This window comes from Taudactylus pleione, unplaced genomic scaffold, assembly GCF_031769625.1.
Source record: "Taudactylus pleione unplaced genomic scaffold, aTauple2 ptg000227l, whole genome shotgun sequence".
In the NCBI taxonomy this organism is placed as follows: domain Eukaryota; kingdom Metazoa; phylum Chordata; class Amphibia; order Anura; family Myobatrachidae; genus Taudactylus; species Taudactylus pleione.
This window is the reverse complement of record NW_028284629.1, coordinates 688111-709460: the sequence shown is the minus strand read 5'-3', so window position 1 is coordinate 709460 and position 21350 is coordinate 688111. Positions and strand designations below refer to the sequence as shown.

At 45.4% G+C, this 21350-nt stretch overlaps 1 protein-coding gene across 11 annotated transcripts in view; it reads right to left on the bottom strand.

The window, feature by feature from the left end:
* Window positions 1-21350, bottom strand: part of MTA1 (metastasis associated 1) — a 276561-nt gene that overhangs the window by 197368 nt on the left and 57843 nt on the right. For all 11 annotated transcript variants that reach the window (XR_015879326.1, XM_088479146.1, XM_088479148.1 and 8 more), the window contains exons 4-5: window positions 14587-14713; window positions 2763-2826 (exon numbers count right to left, since the gene is read on the bottom strand). Coding sequence is in view for 10 of the 11 variants with exons in the window: in XM_088479146.1 (XP_088335272.1) it covers window positions 2763-2826; window positions 14587-14713 (191 nt within the window). In the remaining variant the exon portion in view is untranslated. The remainder of the gene's footprint in view (window positions 1-2762; window positions 2827-14586; window positions 14714-21350) is intronic.

Genomic DNA, 21350 nt, shown 5'->3' with positions numbered 1-21350 from the left:
AGGATCAATTTTATGGGCGCTCCACTCTTATTTATTTATTTTTTTTACATGCCACCCGGCACTATTCTGCTCCAGGGGACTGATGGCCAAAATCAAAGTTGCGCTGTGCTGTGACAGGCACAGTTTGGATGGTGGGAACATTGCAGAAAGGGGGGACTCAGAGTGCAGATGTGCACCAGCATACATTGCTAAACAGAGTGCAGATGTGCACCAGCATACATTGCTAAACAGAGTGCAGATGTGCACCAGCATACATTGCTAAACAGAGTGCAGATGTGCACCAGCATACATTGCTAAACAGAGCGCAGATGTGCACCAGCATACATTGCTAAACAGAGTGCAGATGTGCACCAGCATACATTGCTAAACAGAGCGCAGATGTGCACCAGCATACATTGCTAAACAGAGCGCAGATGTGCACCAGCATACATTGCTAAACAGAGCGCAGATGTGCACCAGCTTACAATGCTAAAGACAGTGGGCAATACCTAAAAGAGTCTTTACAAATTATCAAATTATTTGTTAATTTCGAGTAAAACTCAAAAATTTTCATTATTGCAACATATTACACTGCCCCCACCCGATTACTTCTAAATGCCACCCGGCTGCCCATATTTTCTGGGGAGAACCCTTGTGCTGGGGGCACAGATGTCTGAATCATCTGGTAGTGACCTAGTGGATAACTTGTCAGACACCAGGCAGATGACATGAGCAGGATTTCATATCCTCGAACTCCATGAGAAAAAACATCACGATACAATAAAGGTCTATGCCCCCAAGACTAGGATATGAAATAATATTTGTTATGGGGACACATGGTGTCTTTTGTCTCAGCTTATACATACAACAGTTTTGAGTTCTCCAGGTCATTTCGCTCTGTGTGGAGTAACATTAGGGACATGCATGTTTTTTGTTCTTACTTTGATATTCCGGGCAATTATCTCATCAATGCTGTAAGATATACACAGACCACTAGCCCTTGTGAGACTACTGAAGAGTAGACTGAATTCTTGGTGGGATACATATCTGTGACACCTCTGAAACCTTATAGAATTACTACAGCCCTTATATGGGTATAGATCATTTTTTAATGGTCTAGTATTTCAGGATGTCCTGTTTGTAGTATATGCATTCCTATTACATTATTAATAATTCGCACTGCCTAATATTGTATTTGCTATGTATATAGTCCAGTTTACACAGTGGCCCTCATTCAGAGGCGGTCGTTAGATGCAAGCGGTCACTCTAAATGAGGGCGGCCGCTTGCATCTTGTACTGCCGCCTCTTGGTCGATCGCTAAGCTGTAGGATACCACCCACAGCTCAAGCGACCGACCAGGGTGATGGTCGCGAAGGTCAAGACCATCGCGACCATCGGGGCATGCGACGAGACCCTAAGGTTGGGTCTCGGCACTCGCAAGCCCCAGGATCGAGCAGGAAGCTCCTCATTGACATCACTGCTGATGTCAATGGGGCCGCCCCCAAACGGCAAGCGTTCCTTCGGGAACGCCTCCGTTTGGCCGGCCACGCCCCCTGCCCGCCTCCCAAATGGGGCGAGCTGTCACTCACCATCGACAGCTCGCCCCCTTTGGTGCGAGACCCCTAGCGACGGAGCGCCCGTCGCTAGCCGGGTCTCACGCATGTGCACGTCGGAGCCGGCTCCGACATGCGCATGCCCAGTGGGGGAACATCGATCCGGTTGCGAGTGCTCAGCGCTTGCGACCGGGTCTGAATGACCCCCAGTGTCCGATCAGATTCCTGTTTGTGCTTAAGTTTATGATCATTTAGCATTGCAATGTCCCACTCTCAATGTGCTTTGAGGTTTATTTTTAACACACAAATGGATGTGATTTATGATCGGGATTACTTAAACTATGTTTTGAAGTTACAATGGAAGATACAGTAAACTCAGATCATCAGTGTCCTTTTAGAGCAAAAATTTCAAAAACAAAGGAAAAATTGTGGAGATTAGTTTTCTTGCCCATAGCTGAATATGGCAACGGATATGCTGCATAGACACTTGATTCTTAAGGGTACATTTACTAAAGGTCAATTTTAATCAAATATACTGATCAACATCAGTGTTCTGCTTCTGGAGCCAAGTCATACATTTACTAATACTAAAAAAAAAAAAAAAAAAAAAAAGAAGAAAAAAAGAAACTTTTTTCAGTAAATGTGTGATTTAGTCCCAGAAACACAACATCGATGTTGATCAATTTTAAAACGATTAAAATCAGCCTCTTTCCCTTATCTATATTTCTATGTAGACATCAAGTCCTTCTTTGAAAAGATAATTATACTTAGATTGCTCAGCTACACTTCATTTTATATAATAAAATAAAACCTAAAAATACTGTGAGGGTGTGGAGAAGTCAATCCCTAAAGGTTTCTATTGGAGAAAGATGCACAGGAAAATGTAGACCGTAGAACAAATTTCAGATTAGCTGCTACATGTATATAATATTTGCAGTATGTATGTATGTATGTATGTATGTATGTATGTATACATATATATATACACACATACATACACACACACATACATATACATACACACAATAATTGCTTTATTAGTCTACCCATGAACAGGATGGAGGAGCTTACTTCAGGGATGAATATATTATAATAGAATATATCTACATAGTGTGCAAGGGCCAGAATTACAGTAGCAGTACAGTATCAGAATTATATTACAATACACATACATAAGACATACAGAAAAAATAATAAGTCATTAAATTAAAAAGAAAAACATTTTCATACCTCTCTTTCCAAGTAAGATTTTAAGGACTCTGTTTCGTTTAAGAGTGTAACGCTGCATTTGCCCCTAAAAGTTGCAAAAAAGGAGGACACAAAATTTACAGAAGTCAAAATATGCAAGGCTTTTTTTTTTTTTAAGTTAAAGTTTAATATTATTTTGGATAACTTCAGTAAATAGGGTTTTGCAAAATATGGCATACAAAATAAGCATATCACAGAACATTATTTTAACTAATGTATTATCTGACGTTATAGGATATTATAGTCAACAGGTCTTTAAAAAGTTTAGGGACGGATTCAATTAGCCATGGTAATTTACCGCATGAGGAAAAGGATGGTAGCCTCGGGCTTTTATTCAATTTTCAATTTTTATTCAATTTTACATGCATGATAAAATTGCGGCTAGCGCCCGTTAACCAGTGGCTTCTGAGATAAGTACCCTGAGCTATGGGTTATCGTGCTTGCAGCACCCGCGATAAGGGCACTTCCCGCAGAATTCCCATGCCGTTGCAAACTCAGTGGCAAATGTAGAATTGCTAGAGGGGGGGGGGGGGGGGTTTCAAGTGCTTGATTTTAGAGTGAGTGTGGTCAGTTCATGAAGAGGGCATAATTATCACTTAACCAGCTTTAATATGAGTCATACAAAGTGTATTGTGTATCATAATACCAGCATATACAGGTCCAGTGATCACAGTAAGCCATTAGATGCGGTAGTAGGGACATCCTGCCTGAGCATATACGTACCTATTGGTCTCCTTATACACTGGATAGTGTATTATCATTCAGTATTAATAATTAACCCTATTGATGGTCTATAGCAGTGCAGCCCCTACCAGTGCATGTTTTCCAGATTTCCTAGTTGGTGCACAGGTGTATTTATTACTGGCTGACACATGTTAAAAGATCCACAGGTGGTGCTGATCATTTCATTTGTGGTACTGATAAGAACATGAAGCACTAGTAAATTGTATTATATTACTATTTCTATTGTGGTCACGATGTGGGCTGGGGAGGGGAGCTTTCCAGGCAAACGGAAACCCCCTTTACCTGCATTTGCCTATGCGGATTGTAAGTAATTGGTTAATTACAGCGGCTAATTGAATCCAGAATAATAGAATGTGTCAAATATTAACAACTCATGAAAGGGCTACAATATAACTATTTTCAATAAGTCCTTGACTAATAAGGTAACCAATTAGATTGTATGGTCTATATATGGATTCACAAACATTGTAATGCAGTGTAGGGTTGGATATCTATGGGAGTTATCAGAAGTATCATCATATTTTAGAATTGTATGAAATTGACCAGATTTTGTAAGATTTTTGAAGGGCACCCCTACCAGAAGTATCCAATTCTTGGAGGTCAATCCGCTATCCAATATCGATCTATTATTGCTTTAGACAAAGATCACAAGCTGGACACAAATCTAAATTTTATAGATCCCAAATCTAGATCAAACAAGCATATTTTAAGATTAAGGAAGATACACTATGGCATGTCACAGTTGACGTTGGTTAAGAATAAAAAAAATATAGGCGTTTAGTATAGTGAATTCAGATTTTAGTTGCTTGGAGAATTAGAACAAATGAAGAAATACCAAGTTGTTCTGTAGTTTAACCAATTTAGGTGAATTCCTATGTGTGTCTGGCCAAGAGTTGGCCTGCATTTATTCCAAATCATGACAGTTTATTTATGGAGAAGATTAGTACTCCTAGATTATGTTGCAGCATGCAGCATGCAGCATTTACCAAGGGGGAAAAAGTGGACCCAGTCAACCAATAAGCATTGCACTTGGCAAGTTCCTCACCCCTTGCCCAAGTTGGGCTAGCTGAGAGACATAATGCAATTAAAAATCAGGGTATGCAAGACCTCCAGCAGATTATTTTCACGAGAAACATATCAGGATAGACGTGCCTCAGACATGTTTTTTTTACTGCATCTTCAATAGTATGTTCAATAATGACTTATTTAGTATTGAATTACCCCAGAAAACAAGCCATAATCCTCCTCAGGACTGAGGTGAGGCCCCTGAAGTAAATATGCACAGAACGAAAGCTTATGCCAAGGTGAGGCCCCTGCAGTGAAAATGCAGTTAGAGCCTTTTTTGTGCAAGTGTGTCCAATTTTATGCAACATGTCCCACCAAACAGCCTGGCGCTAATAAACTACAATTGAATAATAGACCACAGCTGCAAACTCCTATGGGTCTGTGTAAACCCAATAAAAGATCACCTACTGATGATCCCAAACATAAATATTACACTGATGGTGTTGCGCTAATTGGATTTGTAATTACAAATAAATACTTAACGTGGCAGAAATGAATTCAAGACACCAAATAAATCTACCATGAATTTAATAACAAGAGATATGGTAAGAACTTACCTTTGTTATCTCTGTTTCTACGAAGTCCATAGGGTCCACAGGGTTGACCTTGGGGTATAGGTTGGGAACCAAATCCGGGCACCACGCAGTTAAAGCTTTTAGCTCCCAGGATGCACTTGGGTCCACTCTCCCTATAACCCCGCCCCCCAGCCAGAGGCACCTCAGATTGTAAGTAGCCAAAGGCCGGAGGAGGAGAGAAAAAGAGAGAGAAAACTGGAACACTCTAGAACCATACTCACAGAAAAGGAGACGGGAAACCGGTGACCAGTAACACAGCCCATATGAAGCCAGGTGCGTCAGGGCGGGCGCCCTGTGGACCCTATGGACTTCGTAGAAACAGAGATAACAAAGGTAAGTTCTTACCATATCTCTTGTTTTCTACTTCAGGGTCCATAGGGGGTCCACAGGGTTGACCTTGGGGATGTCCCAAAGCAGTTCAACCAAGGGTGGGGACGCTCCTGTGCTGAGAGGAGAATCCGTCGCCAAAAAGGAAGCATCCTGAGAGGCAAAGGAAACCAATGCCTAGAACCTTAAAAAGGTATGGACAGAAGACCACGTGGACACCTAGTAAGGCAAAACAGCCGAGGCGCCACGACGAGCCGCCCACGAGGGTTACACGGCCCGAGAAAAAAAACAAGCCTCAACGACAGAAATGCCCACCCATGGGTAGGTCCCTGAGGAAGACATACGAGGCCATCCAGCCAACATTTCATTATAGGCCGGCCATCGTTTCCTGTTAAAACCAGAAACCGCAGACCACCAATAAGGAGTCCGATTACCATAAGGAACTTGAACGGATCACATAAAGCAAAAGAGGCCGGACCACAGTCCATGAGGCCACAACAGCCGAGAGGACTGGGAACTGAATGGCCATACCATAAGTTCCAGAATAATATGGAACCTAAAAACCACTTTAAGAAGAAACACAGGGCGAGAGCAACTCACACCCTGACATGATGCCCTCCAGAAGAGGGAGCCACATGAGAACGATCCCCATTCAGACACTCTCCTGGGGGGGAGGGGAGAGAGACAGAGAGAGACAGAGAGAGACAGAGAGAGACAGAGAGAGACAGAGAGAGACAGAGAGAGACAGAGAGAGACAGAGAGAGACAGAGAGAGACAGAGAGAGACAGAGAGAGACAGAGAGAGACAGAGAGAGACAGAGAGAGACAGAGAGAGACAGAGAGAGACAGAGAGACAGAGAGACAGAGAGACAGAGAGACAGAGAGACAGAGAGACAGAGAGAGAGAGAGAGAGAAAAAAAAAACAATAGACCATGTAATGGCTATCACAACCAGCGGTTCCATTGACTGTCCCCGGAGGGAACAAAGAACCACTACTAACTCCCCAGGAGTCCCTAGGGAGGACAAGTGGAGACATAATCCAGAAAACACTCCAAAGGATGAACTGGATACCAGAGCGGAGCAATTCCATATCTTAACCATACCGACAGTGTAGAGATCCGCACTGTCAGGAAGGCCAGGCCAAGGGTGAAACCCAAGCCAGCTGGAAGGAATGCCAGAATATCTGGAAATCCTGGACACCGGAGGATCGTATCGACAGGTACGATACCATAAGAATTATGTATGCCACAGTCCGTGGCAGATCCCAGCAAAGTCTGGCCTATCTGCTCTAAACATCTCAATGAAGACAGAGCCAGGGAAGCCCGAGGACCACAGTAGGGGCGCAGTTAAAGACAAGCGATCCAGATCCAGGGAAAAACAAGGACCCTGAGACAACAGGTCCAGATAGTGAAGCAGTAGGAACGGAGCATCGAGGAGGAGACTCCGAAAATCTTAGTACCAGTGATGTCTGGGACGACCTGGAGCCCCCAGAAGGAAAGCCCCTCCGTCTCGAATTAAACTTCCGAAGACCTCGAGGAAGAAGGGAGACCGGAGGACACAGGTACACAAAGTGGAAGGACCACTTCACTGACAAAGTCACTGAAGGTAGCTTCAGTACTCCTAGAGCTGGACTGTAACACCGGTAATGTGTGATCGAGTCAGAAGGCCATGGGGATCAATCCCCTCAGGGAGGCCCCCTCTGCTCACCAGGAGTTGAAACCTCTCTTGGAGAAGAGACTAGTCCCCGGGATGCACGCCGTGACGGCTGAGGAAGCCCGCTTCCCAATGGAGAGCTCCGGGAATAAACACCGCAGAGTTGGCCAGGAGAAGACCCTTGGACTATGTCAGAATGGGTGACATTCCTAACATTGCCACCCAACTACCAGTGTTGCCTAGATGGAAGCCACTGTTGTGACACTGTCGGACTGAACCTATTCAGGTTTACCGTGACAAATGGGTTAGGCCAGAGTGAAAGTCCAAGACAGCTTAAAGTATCAACAAGTTAAGTGGCAGGGCAGAAGCGACAGACGTCCAACTGCCCCGAAACGAATGCGGACCAGACACTGTCTTTAGCAAAGAACACCCTGGACGAGATGGCCATAGCCACCCGGACAGAGACCAACTCGCCTCCGGAGAAAGTATCATCGTTCGAACAGCGATCCGATGGAAAAAACTCGATCCATCTGGAGGGGAGTCAATTATGGCAAGGCCTGGAATGGAACTGAGCACATTCCACCCTACCAAAAGGTAGACACTCTGGTAGACCGCGCATCACAAAGAGTAATGACATATGTCGACTGCGTAGATATCCGCACACTCGAAGTTGAAGAGTGGAGATCTTGTCTTACGCCAGAAAAATTCTCAGATTCTGAGAATCCAGCAGTGCTCCCAGATGAAGAAAACCCTGTGAGGGATGCAGGGAGGACTTTTCCTCCGTTGACTAATTATCTGTGCCGAGAAGAAGCCCCGGTTATCCTGACCTGGCGGTAAAGTACCTTGGTGATCCTGCTAAAAGCAGGAGACCGTCCAGAGAAAGGAGCATTCGGATACACTGAACAGGTGAACTGTCAGAAAATCCATAAAGCTGGTAAACCCCGGTGGAGTTGAGGACAGCCCCAAAAGGCAGAGCCCGAAACTTACAAGTGTTGCTGTGGCACAGCAAACCTGAACCCATGCTGATGAGAGGGCTCTGTATGTACCCGTAGGTACGTATCCTGAATACTCGGATATACCATAAAATCCCCAGGTTCCAAACATCGGATGATGGAGCATGGACGATTCCACCTGAGTCAAGGCACCGTTGGAATCTGATTCAGGGATTTGAGACAGAGTATAGGCAAAGGAGGACCAGTCGGTCACCGCCCCAAAAAGAAAGTAGAACAACCAGTCCCTCACTGAGATAGTGAGGTTGGCCAAAATAGCTCTGCTTACCACAAAGACTGTATAGCTTTCTGGGATTGTAAGGCCCTGATCAGTTCTGAAGAAGGGCCCGTGTAACAATGCCTGTGAGGAGGCTGCATGAGCAATGAGAGGCCGTTGAGAATCAGTACCTCACTCTGGAAATTCCCCAGATGTAGACCTGTCCCGTCAGGCTGAGGGTATATCCTCAGGTGTAGAAACAGGGTTGTCCGGAAGTCCAGGACTGCTCGGTACTGGATATGGTGGCCCCCGTGGAGGCCGACAGCCTAGGAAAAAACAGGCCTTTAGGCTGACCCTGAGGACAAAAAGACTTAACAGAGTTAGTCCGAATGTAGTGGGAGTAGCTAAAGACGGTATCTCCCCATTAGTGATACTGCCAATGATGCAACGATCTTGTCAAGGTCAGGACCAAACAAGAACTTCCCCCTGGAAGGAGTGTGCACCTCTGCTTTCCCATAACGCAGCCATAGGGTACTGCGGCGGATACAGACGCCGCCGAAACCCTGAAAGTTAGAAGACCGGCATCCCATGAGGTAATCCCACATATGACCACTGCATATTTTGTGAGCGGCAAAAAGATATTTGAACCTCAGACGTGTTGGAGGGGAAAAACGTCACAAAAGCATCACCATGCGATGGCCATGGTAGGACGGGCAACAGGCCCTGAAAACGAGTACATTGATTTCAGGCAAAGTTACCACCTACGGATCCGTAAAATTCGTCCAGGCCGGGATGGGAGGCGTATTAATGCCTGTAACCCGATGATTAACATACAAATCCATCCCAGAAGGGGATTTCCATTACTTGTGAGGACCCTCAGGGAATGGGAAACAGGAGGCCTTTGTGACTCCTCGTATCTGGGGACAACCAGACTCCCGCTATGAGATCCACCCGCTGGGCAGAAAACGGGAGATGTATGATACTGGTGCAGGATCGACATTCTCTATATCCAGAATGAGCCTGGCTACCAGCCCCAAAGCAGGGATAATAATACTTGAGATCGGCTCCCCCCATGTGAGAGGGAAAGAGCCGAATATACCATCCAGTTCACGGCAGAGCCACTGGTCAGTAACCACAGGGCGTATATCACGCCAATTAGTATTTCGTATAAAACGACATCCACCAGGGTGGCCGTTGTGGTAATCCCTGCAAGGGGAATGACAGACCGATGTGGTATCGGAGGTAATTCATGTACTGTGAAAAACCCCGGCGGGGAGCGACAGTCTGTTGCACAGGGGTAAATTGCAAGAAATTGCGAGATACCCCGAGTTCAAAAGGGCAGTATGGTGAAGTAACTCCAAGCAAGTGACGACAATGGGGCCCGCCCGGCGATCCTCAAAGGAGAGGATCCTGAGAAACAACGCCCTTTAAGGGGGTCGTGCAAGGGGCCCGGCACCAGATGGTGCCGCATACGTAAACCTTTCTGAGTTAAAATCCTCCGCACTAATTCCTGCAGGCTATGACTTGCAGGATAGCAATAATGGGTGCAGTATCGTGTGCAATCTCCTGGTCAGATATATCTGACTATCTTGACGGAAATATTAAGCAGCGCCATACCGGTCCTGACTGACGCTAAGATTAGCTGCAGGAACCCATTATCAGCGTATGCAACTCACAGTTCCATCTAAAATATGGCAACGTGCAGCACGCAACAGTATGTGACAAACCTCACAGATATTAACAAATATATATATGTGAGGTCTCAGAACCACCCCAGGTACACCTGTATTAGGGCAGATAAAGAAAAGGGATAGATATACACTGACAGGTGAGAGAAAAAGCAGACAGTCAGCACTAGCATAAGTCACATACAATGCAGAAAAATATATATACATAAGCATGACATATAATATACTGCACAATGTCGCTACATTCAACTGCCCAGATTCAGTGTCTGGGAAGGCTATAGCGCTGTGTACACTCACCCAAATGGCCAGGTACGCAGGGGGACTGGGCTCACTGACATCCTAAGAGTTCTGCAGCACCACAGAGAGAAAATGGCCACTGGAGACCTCAGAAGAAGCGTGGCCCGCGGAGGAAGCAGCTCAGCGACGCCAGACTGTAGTATTGAAAGGCGCGCTGAGCTGAGGGGAGGAGCCGCTAGACAGGGAAGGCTTCCTCCCCTGGCTAGCAATTGACCCCCCGGGATGCCGGCTCCCGCTGCCGCTATAATCCCTGGTGGGCTGTGGACACGCGGGGTATGCCTCCATGGAGGGGGAGCCCGCCGCCACCGCTAGCGCCTCCGGTCTGTCCCCAGAGACCGGAGGCATAAGGCTGCATATTCACACGTGGATCACCGCAAGCAGTGACCACGCGACTTACCTGTCCCCGTCGATCCGGCAGCAGCCCAGGGATTCCTCCAGAGCCCGGCTAGTACAGACTCTGGGGTCCCGCTGCGATCCCCAGATCTGTACTGGCGTCGCAGCGCCGGCGGGGTGTAGGAGCGGCAGCTCAGATGTCCATTGGACAGTCTGATGCTGCCGCTCTGAAGAGTAGTAAAAAATAATAAAACAAAACTCTTTTAAGCTTAGAGGCTGCTAAGCAGCCCCCCTGCAGTAACGGTGACCCGACTCCGGCCGGGCACCAACTTAAACTGAGGTGCCTCTGGCTGGGGGGCGGGGTTATAGGGAGAGTGGACCCAAGTGCATCCTGGGAGCTAAAAGCTTTAACTGCGTGGTGCCCGGATTTGGTTCCCAACCTATACCCCAAGGTCAACCCTGTGGACCCCCTATGGACCCTGAAGTAGAAAAATACACTAAGCATATCAGTAATGGTATACAAATGACATAACAATCACCTTAATATTGTAAGTCTGTACAGACTATCATATATTACCATGGAACCTCTTGATTCCTAATAGAAACCTGCATAACTGACAGGTTTACTAAAGAAAACATAAAAATATAAAAATATTGTATATTGCATGTAAACTGTGACCAATCTTAATCTGACAGTTCTCACCCGATCAAAGTCCACATATGAGAGTCCAAAGGTGTAAACAGTACAATGTTATTTAGGAAACACGGACTCCATGCTAATTCGAAGCGCACATATAATCCACCTGTATATCCTGAAGAGGTGTAGCGGTTATTGGTATCTCCTACCGCCTGGCCAATGGACAAGGTTATCCTCTGACGGGGAAATCCTGAGGCTGTAATATGGTCAACACATGACCGCCTGGTTATCTCTCACCGTCATGAATCCAGCCAGCGGGCACCGTCACAGCAATGTGTAGCGCTTATGGCTCTCCGTGGAAATAAACGGGTATCCAAAGTCAGCAAAACGACTGTCACTTGATGAAAATCCTCAATCAGAACATTGGCATCATGTGGAGACTGATTAAATAACATTATATCCTATCTGGTAAAAGGAAGCTGTATATAAGGGGGGAGAGTATACTTTACCCCATTCATGCTCTTTGATAAAGCTTCATGTAGTGGAAGAGAAACTAGAGGATTTTCATAACCAGGCGGTCATGTGTTGACCATATTACAGCCTCAGGATTTCCCCGTCAGAGGATAACCTTGTCCATTGGCCAGGCGGTAGGAGATACCAATAACCGCTACACCTCTTCAGGATATACAGGTGGATTATATGTGCGCTTCGAATTAGCATGGAGTCCGTGTTTCCTAAATAACATTGTACTGTTTACACCTTTGGAAAACATTCCAGCGCTACCCCTTGTTAAAATCCAGAGGTAAAATCAAAGGGGTTATTAGGACTCTCATATGTGGACTTTGATCGGGTGAGAACTGTCAGATTAAGATTGGTCACAGTTTACATGCAATATACAATATTTTTATATTTTTATGTTTTCTTTAGTAAACCTGTCAGTTATGCAGGTTTCTATTAGGAATCAAGAGGTTCCATGGTAATATATGATAGTCTGTACAGACTTTTACAATATTAAGGTGATTGTTATATGTCATTTGTATACCATTACTGATATGCTTAGTGTATTTATTAAATTCATGGTAGATTTATTTGGTGTCTTGAATTCATTTCTGCCACGTTAAGTATTTATTTGTAATTACAAATCCAATTGGCGCAACACCATCAGTGTATTATCAATTTTATGCAACGCCCATTAGATTTGCATGTCATAACACCATCATCTGCAAGCCTACAAAGCTTTGCATGCTAAAGATGGGAGGAGATGCAGGCTACACACTCGGCACACTATATTTAGGTCTGCAGAATAATACCCCTTTCAGACAGAAAACCAAAATTACCGGGTCATACATTTCTACCCGGTAATTTGCTGATCAACAGGTTTTTTTTTTTTTTCTGTCTGAAAGTGTCAACCTGGGTCGAAATTCCTGGCACTTCGACCCAGGAATTTACCAGGATCGGAGACCCGGTAATTTAGACCCAGGTTGACCCTTTCAGACAGAAGAAATACCCATGTTAATCAGCAAATTACTGGGTAGAAATGTATGACCTGGTAATTTGCTTTTCTGTCTGAAGGGGAGTACGGGCAGGGAATGGCAAAACAACCTGGCACACAAATGCCGGGCTTTTTGACATTTTCTGTTTGAAAGTGATATAAAACATTCAAAGGAGATTGAAGGGTGAGTGTTGCTGTATCTACTCTATGGAAGTATTCCCTTGGTTTTCAGGTGGCTTTTCCCCCCAATGGGACATTCTTTGCACTTGTGTAGAAACACACTTTCACATATTAACAAAATAAAAAACCCTATTAAAAAGGACTGAGACATAATAAAGAGTGCAGTGCAGAACAATTAAATATTGTGTGCAATTCCCATTAATTAATTTGTGGCTTTCTGCTACTAATACCGGGCAATTCAGAAAACCTCTGGAATGTCAGATAAAGCTTGCAGTGAGGAAGTGGTGTTTTTTTTCTTACACTGTATGGAACTTATGTTCTGGGATCTATTACATTATTGCATAAAGTTTTACAATTGTATTTTTTTTTAATTGATCACTTTTTTTTTTTTTTTTATAGTTTTATGGCTTATTATGTTCCAAGATAAATTAAAAATTGTTATTGTATACTTCTAGCCCCCCAAAAATAAAAATATCTGCCTCAGAGTCTCAAGGCACAGCCATTGATATAACCTTATAAATGGACTCTAGCAAAATGATCACCTGCATTGCCAGATTTACAATCATTGACCAAGATCCAATAGAACTGAGGAACTGTGGGCACAATGGAAAACATTTATAAAGCTTATATGCTTAGAAAGTGAAGGAATGCTCCCGGAGTGACGAGAAAGGGCTGTAAGCTTTCCATTGATTTCCTACAATTGCCATAGTTTGTGGCACTACCACCTTATGCGGGGAAACCCACTATCCTTTCCAATATCCATCAGCAAAGACTGGATGGATCGATGTAGTCTCAGGGTACAGAGTACCACCAATATAAAAGCTTGTAATGTTCTTGATTCTTTTAAACACAGATGCTCGTGAAAAGGTCTTATTTGCAGGAATTTAGGAAAGCTATTGTTGGGTATGCTGGGTATAGGATTCTTCAACCATAAGAATTGCAAAGTGTTATGATAAATAAATGTGGAGACTTATGGGGTATGCAGATGAAAACAGTTTGAGAATATTGAATGACTACTCACATTTTCCAGTTAATAATTATGGCAAAATAGTTAGGAAAGGTTCAGGATACGGTTTTATATATTGCAATAGATTTAATCTTTTGCAGGTACCATTTAAACAGGGAGAGTTTTGCTAAAGCATATTTTTCTCTTCGGGTTAATCCTAGATCCTGATCATTTACCATTCTGGTAGAGCTCTCTTATAATACAGAAGATTAGTTGCTGAATAGGACACCATAGTTGTGTCTGTTCTCTCTGTCTCCAATCAGGTCAAGTGACCTCCTGTCAGAGCTTGCTAGCATAGAGTACACCTCGTCAGCTTTAGAAGAAATTTGCTACGTTAACTTCTTACGTGTGCTAGCAACTCTATGTGCATGGATGCATTAATTGCCCATTGAGAGTACTAATCTGACTGAAGGGCCTGGAGTAGGACTTGTGTAGAATAAAATGTGCTACAAACTTTTTCTCAACTGCAGTAATTTGCTGAGCCCAGGATGCCAAACTCATCAATTTGTCCCTGATGGAAACCTTAAGTCTTTCAACGAGTCTTGGCAATAAAACTAAAGGACTATGGAAGCAAAGACAAAACAAGACTAAATGCAATCCTCACCTTATATGTGTAGCGGGTAAGGATTCAAGCTGTCTAGATAGAAACAGCTCTCTGTGTCGTAGCTGGTGTTTCAATTTTTCAGGTAAATCCACCATTTCAGGGTTCTCCATTTCTTCTTCCATTTCCCCTGAAAAGATCAAAATCCACATTTTACGCTTAAACTTTAAACCTCTTAGTTATGAAAAAAAAACAACCAGTGGTAACAAACATTTTCAAAAATTAAAAAAAAAAAAAAGGAAAAAGAAAACAAACATTGATTACTGCAATAAAATACAACTGTATTTTCAGAAAAAATGTGCAATAAAAATTAGATGTAACAAAACAAATGAAAAGCACTGAGAGGGCAATCTTATTACGCAGATACTTCTTTTTCACTGCTGCAATAACCCAGGTTACTGCTGGGTCTACCCAGGTCGAGGCTCAGTGGAAAAGGATTTGTGTACAATTTCTAACAAGCACAGTAGAAGTGGAGGTGATGCCCATAGCAAAATATGCCCTAGAATATCAGCATGTGTCTCACGGCAGCCATAGGCCAAAAATTTCCTGTTGAGAAATTTGGCAGAGATTAAATTGTGCTTACCAGTCACCCAGGTATGTGGTTCTTGATGGCACAACTTCATAGCTGGCCCTATGGTCTACAGTCTTGCGAGCAGTCGGATGGATGTGGAAGTCAATATGTCAGTATACAGTAGGTAGCTGTGGCGGCGTCCCGCACGGTTGAGCATACCTAGAACTTGCCTACCAGTAGGGTGCCTTGGAGGTGGCGTGGCGGATGGGGTGTTGTGCGCAGGGGCAATGCCTGTCTTGTTCTGACTTGGACAAGTACCCAGTGCTGAACTGCCGACCCTCTCGCTCAACCCGCTCCTCCCCCTGAGCGCTGACCTTTTCTTCTGGGAGATGGGTGGAGGGCGGGGATCTTCATAGGCATTGCTGGTGCACACCATACACCCCGCGCAGCACTGCAGGAGGTCTCTTCCTGCAGACCTCTCCGGAGCCGGGCAGTTTGTGGCCGGTGCTGCTAGAGGATTCCGCTCTGTGTGGAGGCACCACCCTCCCTACAGCCCTGAGCACTGCCGTTGCCTTGCGGCCAGTGCCCCCTTCCATCGGAGGTGGGGTCTGCCGGCCCAGATCCTGTGAGCCGCCGTATGTTATAGTTGCTGGCTGGCCGGGTGGGGGGTACCCTTGGTTGGGCGGATGTCCGTATGCCGGGGGTAGGTGTGCAGATCGGTGTGGCCGACGGGGCCAGGACAGGATGCAGTTTGCTGGTGGTGCTGGCGGCTTCCTGGACCGGTGGTTCTCCTGTGTGTCAGTAGCAGAGGCGATGGGAGTGTAGTCGCGCTACGTGCTGCAGCTGAGAGTGCGCGTGTGAGCACGAGGGGGCGACTCTGGTCACAGCGTCGATGAGGGTAGCCGGAGTGGCCGGGTCCTTATTGAGAGGTGAAGGGGGTAAGCTCAGGTGTGGTAGGTATCCAACGAGCTTTGGCTTGTGGCCTTCTTCAAGGAGGTTACTGAGGTGTTGTGGAGGTTTGTGTTTTATGCTGCATTTCCTAGTTTGCACGTGGTCATGTGATGTGGGCTGGCCAATGAGGGGCTCCGCTGTTGTGATCATGTGTTGTGGGAGGTATTTTGTGTGGGGGTGTGTCTGGTGGGGAGGCCGGATGGAGGTGTGGGGATGACGTGTTGGTGGCCGGCCAATCAGGAGGCGGGGATGCGTGGTGTAAACAATGGTGACGTGGATGGGATAGAGAAGTGTGGTGATACACAGGGAGGGAGAGAGAGGACGGGGGGTGATGGGTTGGGAACGGGGTGTGCGAGTGAGGCAATGTACTGGTGGTTGATGGATAACAACGTGAGTACGTTGCGGTGTGTGGGTGAGCAGTGCGATGTGTAGGTGGACGGGGGCGGGTGTTGGTGCTGATGGAGTATCTGTCCTTGTAAATGGGAAGGGGGATGTGGCATAGAGTGGGATGTGGTGTAGACTGGAAATGTGTGTGGGTTGTAAACGTTATGAGATTGTGGGGTGAACGGGATGATGGAAGGTGTGGGGAGGGATTGTGACGAGAGAACGTGTGGGTGGGGTGGCGGACAGAGCTGGGCAGGATGTGGGGTCACAATGTGGCGAGAGGACGGTGTGGGAGATGGGTGTGGAGGGATGTGTTGTGGTTGGCTGGTAGAGTATGGCCTGGGGGATACCCAAACATCACAGATACCCAAACACACATCAACTACCCCCAAGATCCCCCCCCACATCATCTACCCTTCCCTCCATTCCACCCCACTGCACACCCACCCACCCTGAGCACACCCCACCCTACCGAGCCCCTCCCTAACTTTTCCACTGCCCGCAACCACCACCATCACCCAACCACCATCCCCCCACCAGCACTACCCCCACCGTCTACACAAACATCGAATGAGCGCGGTTCACAATCATTGCCTGCGGACATGGAACACCACTTTTTTTAATCAAAGAGAATGAATGCATAGACAAAAACCTGCAGAAGATTGAACTACAAGATTTGCCATTGAAGACAAAGATTACCAACCTCCAGTGAACCTGGAATTAATCGTACAGAGAGTGGTTTAGACTTCCTTAGACTCTGCTAGGTTGGAGTTCCTTTCTTAACCCCTTCATTGATGAGGGTTCTCACCCTTGTGCGGAGGCCATTTTCAGACGTCAGCGCTCAGCACATTCCAACATCACCAATTTATTTATGCAGTACCCACACAAAATTATACTTTGCTTTTTTTCATAAGAGTTTGAAGGAATTCAATTAGACGCCCAGTTAAAGTTTTACGGCTGGCGAAAACACATTGGATCCACATTAACACACGGACATGTGTTTTTGCGGCCCCGGCTGCGATAACGAGCCTGGTCATCGGTCTTTTTTTCACCTGCCCAATAAGTGCTAGCTTCCTGTCAGCAGCCCAGCACACCCTGCTGTGTACTGTGCTGCAGTGGGACCAGTAAGACTGCTGCCGCTGAGCAGCAGTCTCCTCTGCGGGGGCGCGATCACACAGATCGCGCTCCCCTTGGCTGAGGGGCTCACAAGCACCCCCCCACCAGAGTCATTTTTTTTCTTGCTAATCGTCTCCTGCAATTCGGCCTTGTCCCACTATAAGTTTAGACTTCAGGGCTAATTAAAAATAAGCCAGGGGGATCAATTAGTCGTCACTAAAATACCATGGCTAATTGAATACCCCCTTTATATTGTCAGAAAATACCATTAGTCTTTTTATGCATTCTAACACATCACATTTCTTTTATTCTAAATGGCCAAACAAAGTTTTTTTTTTTTTTTTCTTTCTTTTCAATTTCAAGGTAGGGAGCGAATAGTCCAAAATAGTAAAAAAAAAAAAAAAAAAAAAAAAAAAATTATTATATGTATAGGTTTTGACAAAGAAATTTGCACTTCAAATGAAAATGCATTTTTTTTTTTTATATTTCACAGTCTTAATTTAAACGCTTCCTATGGGTAGAGATGCTATTGATTATCAAACCGATAATGTAAAAGCATACAGGACTAAGAGGAGTTTCTACAAGGGAAGTAGATCGATACAAACCAGGGACAATGTATAAAAAAAATAAGAATTAAGACCACCACATGTATAGCAAACAACATAATTAAAGGTCACAGGGAAATTACAGTTGTTTTAAAGATAGGATTCCTTACAGGTCCACTGAAAATAGGACACTAATATAAAGACAACAAGGATATTCAGTTTATCTCAGAAGGTTCTGAAATGAAACTCCTCAAGAGGTTTAAGTTTTGCCCAGACCACTAAATGAAATTGATTGTATTATTTATTTTTTAATTGAAAAGTACTTTAAAGTATTATATAGAAACTATATATATATTTGGTCACAAAAGAATGTAGAGGGAAAATGATAACATGGGTATTTTTGTATTGGAAACATTAGAAGACAGCTAAATTAAATTTACCATACTAAAATTATGGTAAAATCTGGATAAAAGAATGATTTTCTAAATAATTTTTTTTTATAATCAATGATGATGTGCAATATGGGAATGGAGAATGAATCCAAAATCAGACTTAAAGCTCAACGTTACTGTGAGGATACGGGGTTCTCTCAAATCACCCAGACACAGAGTAGATGAAACCAAAGTGATGGTTTATTTTTCCACAGCACATAGAAGTAGATATGTCAGGACAAACGGTAAATACAGTGAACAGGCAATAAACAGGTAGCAGTCCGGATAGAGGCTGTCCCAGTAGAGTATAACGTCCCAGAAAAATTCTACGAAATAGCTAGAGACCCTCAGTCCCCACAGGAGAAACTATCACTGATCACACATGCAGTGAATAGCGTATAAGTCCACTCAATCGTTTCCAGGATCGCATACAGTAGAATCTAATCACAGAACACACAGCAGTGAATAGCGTATAGGTCCTTGCTGAATTTCCAAAGTATAAATTCACACAGAACTGGCGATGCGTTCCACTAAGCACCTTGGCAGAGATTACCTCTTAGCCAAGGTCAGTGACTAAACATGTGGAGTTGCCTTCGGTGACCTCTTTTAAAACCTTAAAATTTCCCACGATATTGTGACCACCCAGGGGGGTTGCACAGTTTCTTGATTGGTGCGCGTCCCTTCTCTCCTACCTACCCCCGATATTACTTCTCTGATGAACACCTGCTGGGTTGGTTCCGTTCCGTCTGCCAGATTCAAGTGAGGCACAAAACAGGCAAATGGAAGGAGGAGGAGTAAATCCTGAGCGTCCCCTGTGGAGGTGGGAATTGCTGTGGAGGAGGGTTTGTCCTGGGAGGTTTTACATTGCTCTATTGATTATTAATAAACAGACATAAGGACAAGGGCTAGACAAAGGCTAAACATCAAGGGCTAGACAGTACTAAACATTACATTTCCTGCCATGCTTACAGTAAATAATATACCTGCTAATGGAAATGTGTGTCCTGAGAATGATCACATATACAGTACACTAGGAGACAGGTAGGGGAACACAAAAGGGCTAAAAAGGGGGGGGGGGGTTACACAAAAGGGGGGAGGGGGGAGATCCAGAACCATTAGTGACTGGGCGAGGTGAGGTGCAGCGTAAAGCATCTTGTTGGTGAGTGTTCCATCAGTGTCCCACAGAGTAATGTAACAAGACCCAGGATGTAATAAGCAGTCTAGTTAGGCAATCCGCAAGTACAAAATTACAATACAATGTGTCCCCTCTCTCCACCAGAGGATTTAGCAGTTCCCTCAAGACAGAAGTTAGGTGTTCCCCCTTCACATTAACCCACCCCTTTCCCCAGAGCATACCAATCGGGTGTCCTAATGCCCTTACTTCTGGAAGACAGGGGCAGTGGGTACCTTCCAGGGAAGCCACCAGGACAGGCTGGTCCTGCCCCAGCCCTGCCCCCTCAAAACCCAGTGTCTCACCTGGAACTTCTTCTGGGCTGTCCTCCTCCTTGGTAACTCCCTCTACTAGCCTGGTTGGCTGGATAACTGGTGGGGTACCACTCAGGGTTTTAACCGCTGAACACTCCAAAATTATCACCACAAATGCCTCGTGTTCTGTGAGATGCAGGGGGCCAGGTTGTGCAGTGCCTTCTCCCTGAGGTGAGAGAAGGGGTTGCAAGCGCTGTCTCCTGACATCCACCTGGTCAGTACTTGCTGGAATCTTGCAAAGGGCAGGCAAATCCCCTAGCACATAGTTATAGTCCACACCACGGTCAGGGTTATTACAGTGTGATAACAAATCCTCTTCTGGTTTATACTCTGATATTATGTTAACAGTCTTTGCTACCCATGTTCCGTTTAAATCACAGGGTACGTACCAGCATTTTGTTTGCAACTCCTCAGATCCAAATAGCTGAATGGGAGCAATCCTCCATAACCTTCAGGTGGAGTTAGGATAGCAGGATATACCCAGGGCATTTTCTCCTCAGCCTCCCTCAATGACATAAATGAGTCTGCCATTACCAGTTCATCACAATGGGACTCCCCAGCCTGTACCACGGTGCCATCTGCGACTGGTATGCTTGTGGTCGGGAAGGGAGACAGTCCTCCCCCAACCTCTGATCTCCTCTCGGACACAGTCCTCACAGATCCCCTGACAGCTGGTTACTAGGTCTCCATCTTCCACCTCAGCAAAAGGGAAGGTGTAATGCGACTCCTCCTGGGGTGCCTGTATTGTGGGCACTGCTTCCTTTACTTGGGCACTAGCCTCTTCCAGTATAGTACACTGGGCAGCTGTGTCCTTTGGGTGTGGAAGAAGCTGTTGCAGATGGTGCCTTTAAGCATCCATCCTGCAACACTGGTTCCGCCAAGCTGGGGTATCCAGGAGCCCCCGCTCTGAGGCCCCTTCCTCTGCCACAACAAAGTACGACTCCAGACAATCCAGCTGTTCCCACACACTCATCCATGGGCCATGACTTAGAATAAATGTCGATAATCAGTGAACGCCTTGGTGGGGTCCCCCTGGTCCTGGAGTATACACTGGAGGATTTCCCTGCGAGTGCAGAATTGGACAGGGACGCCTCACAGCTGGCATTCTGCCATCAACTCCTCCATGCTCATTTCTTCCAGAGGGCTTAGGGGCCCCATCGACAATGACCCCGCTCCACTGGTAACAGATAATTTCGGGGCAAACTCCTCTGTTGTCTGGCCGGGTTGCAGTAGTCCTATTTCGTATCTTTCCTGTGGATCTGTCCAGAAGGACAACTTATCCTGGACCTGCCCTGCTATCTTTGGATATTGGCTTCTTTGTATCATTTAGGCCATTGTAGCCTT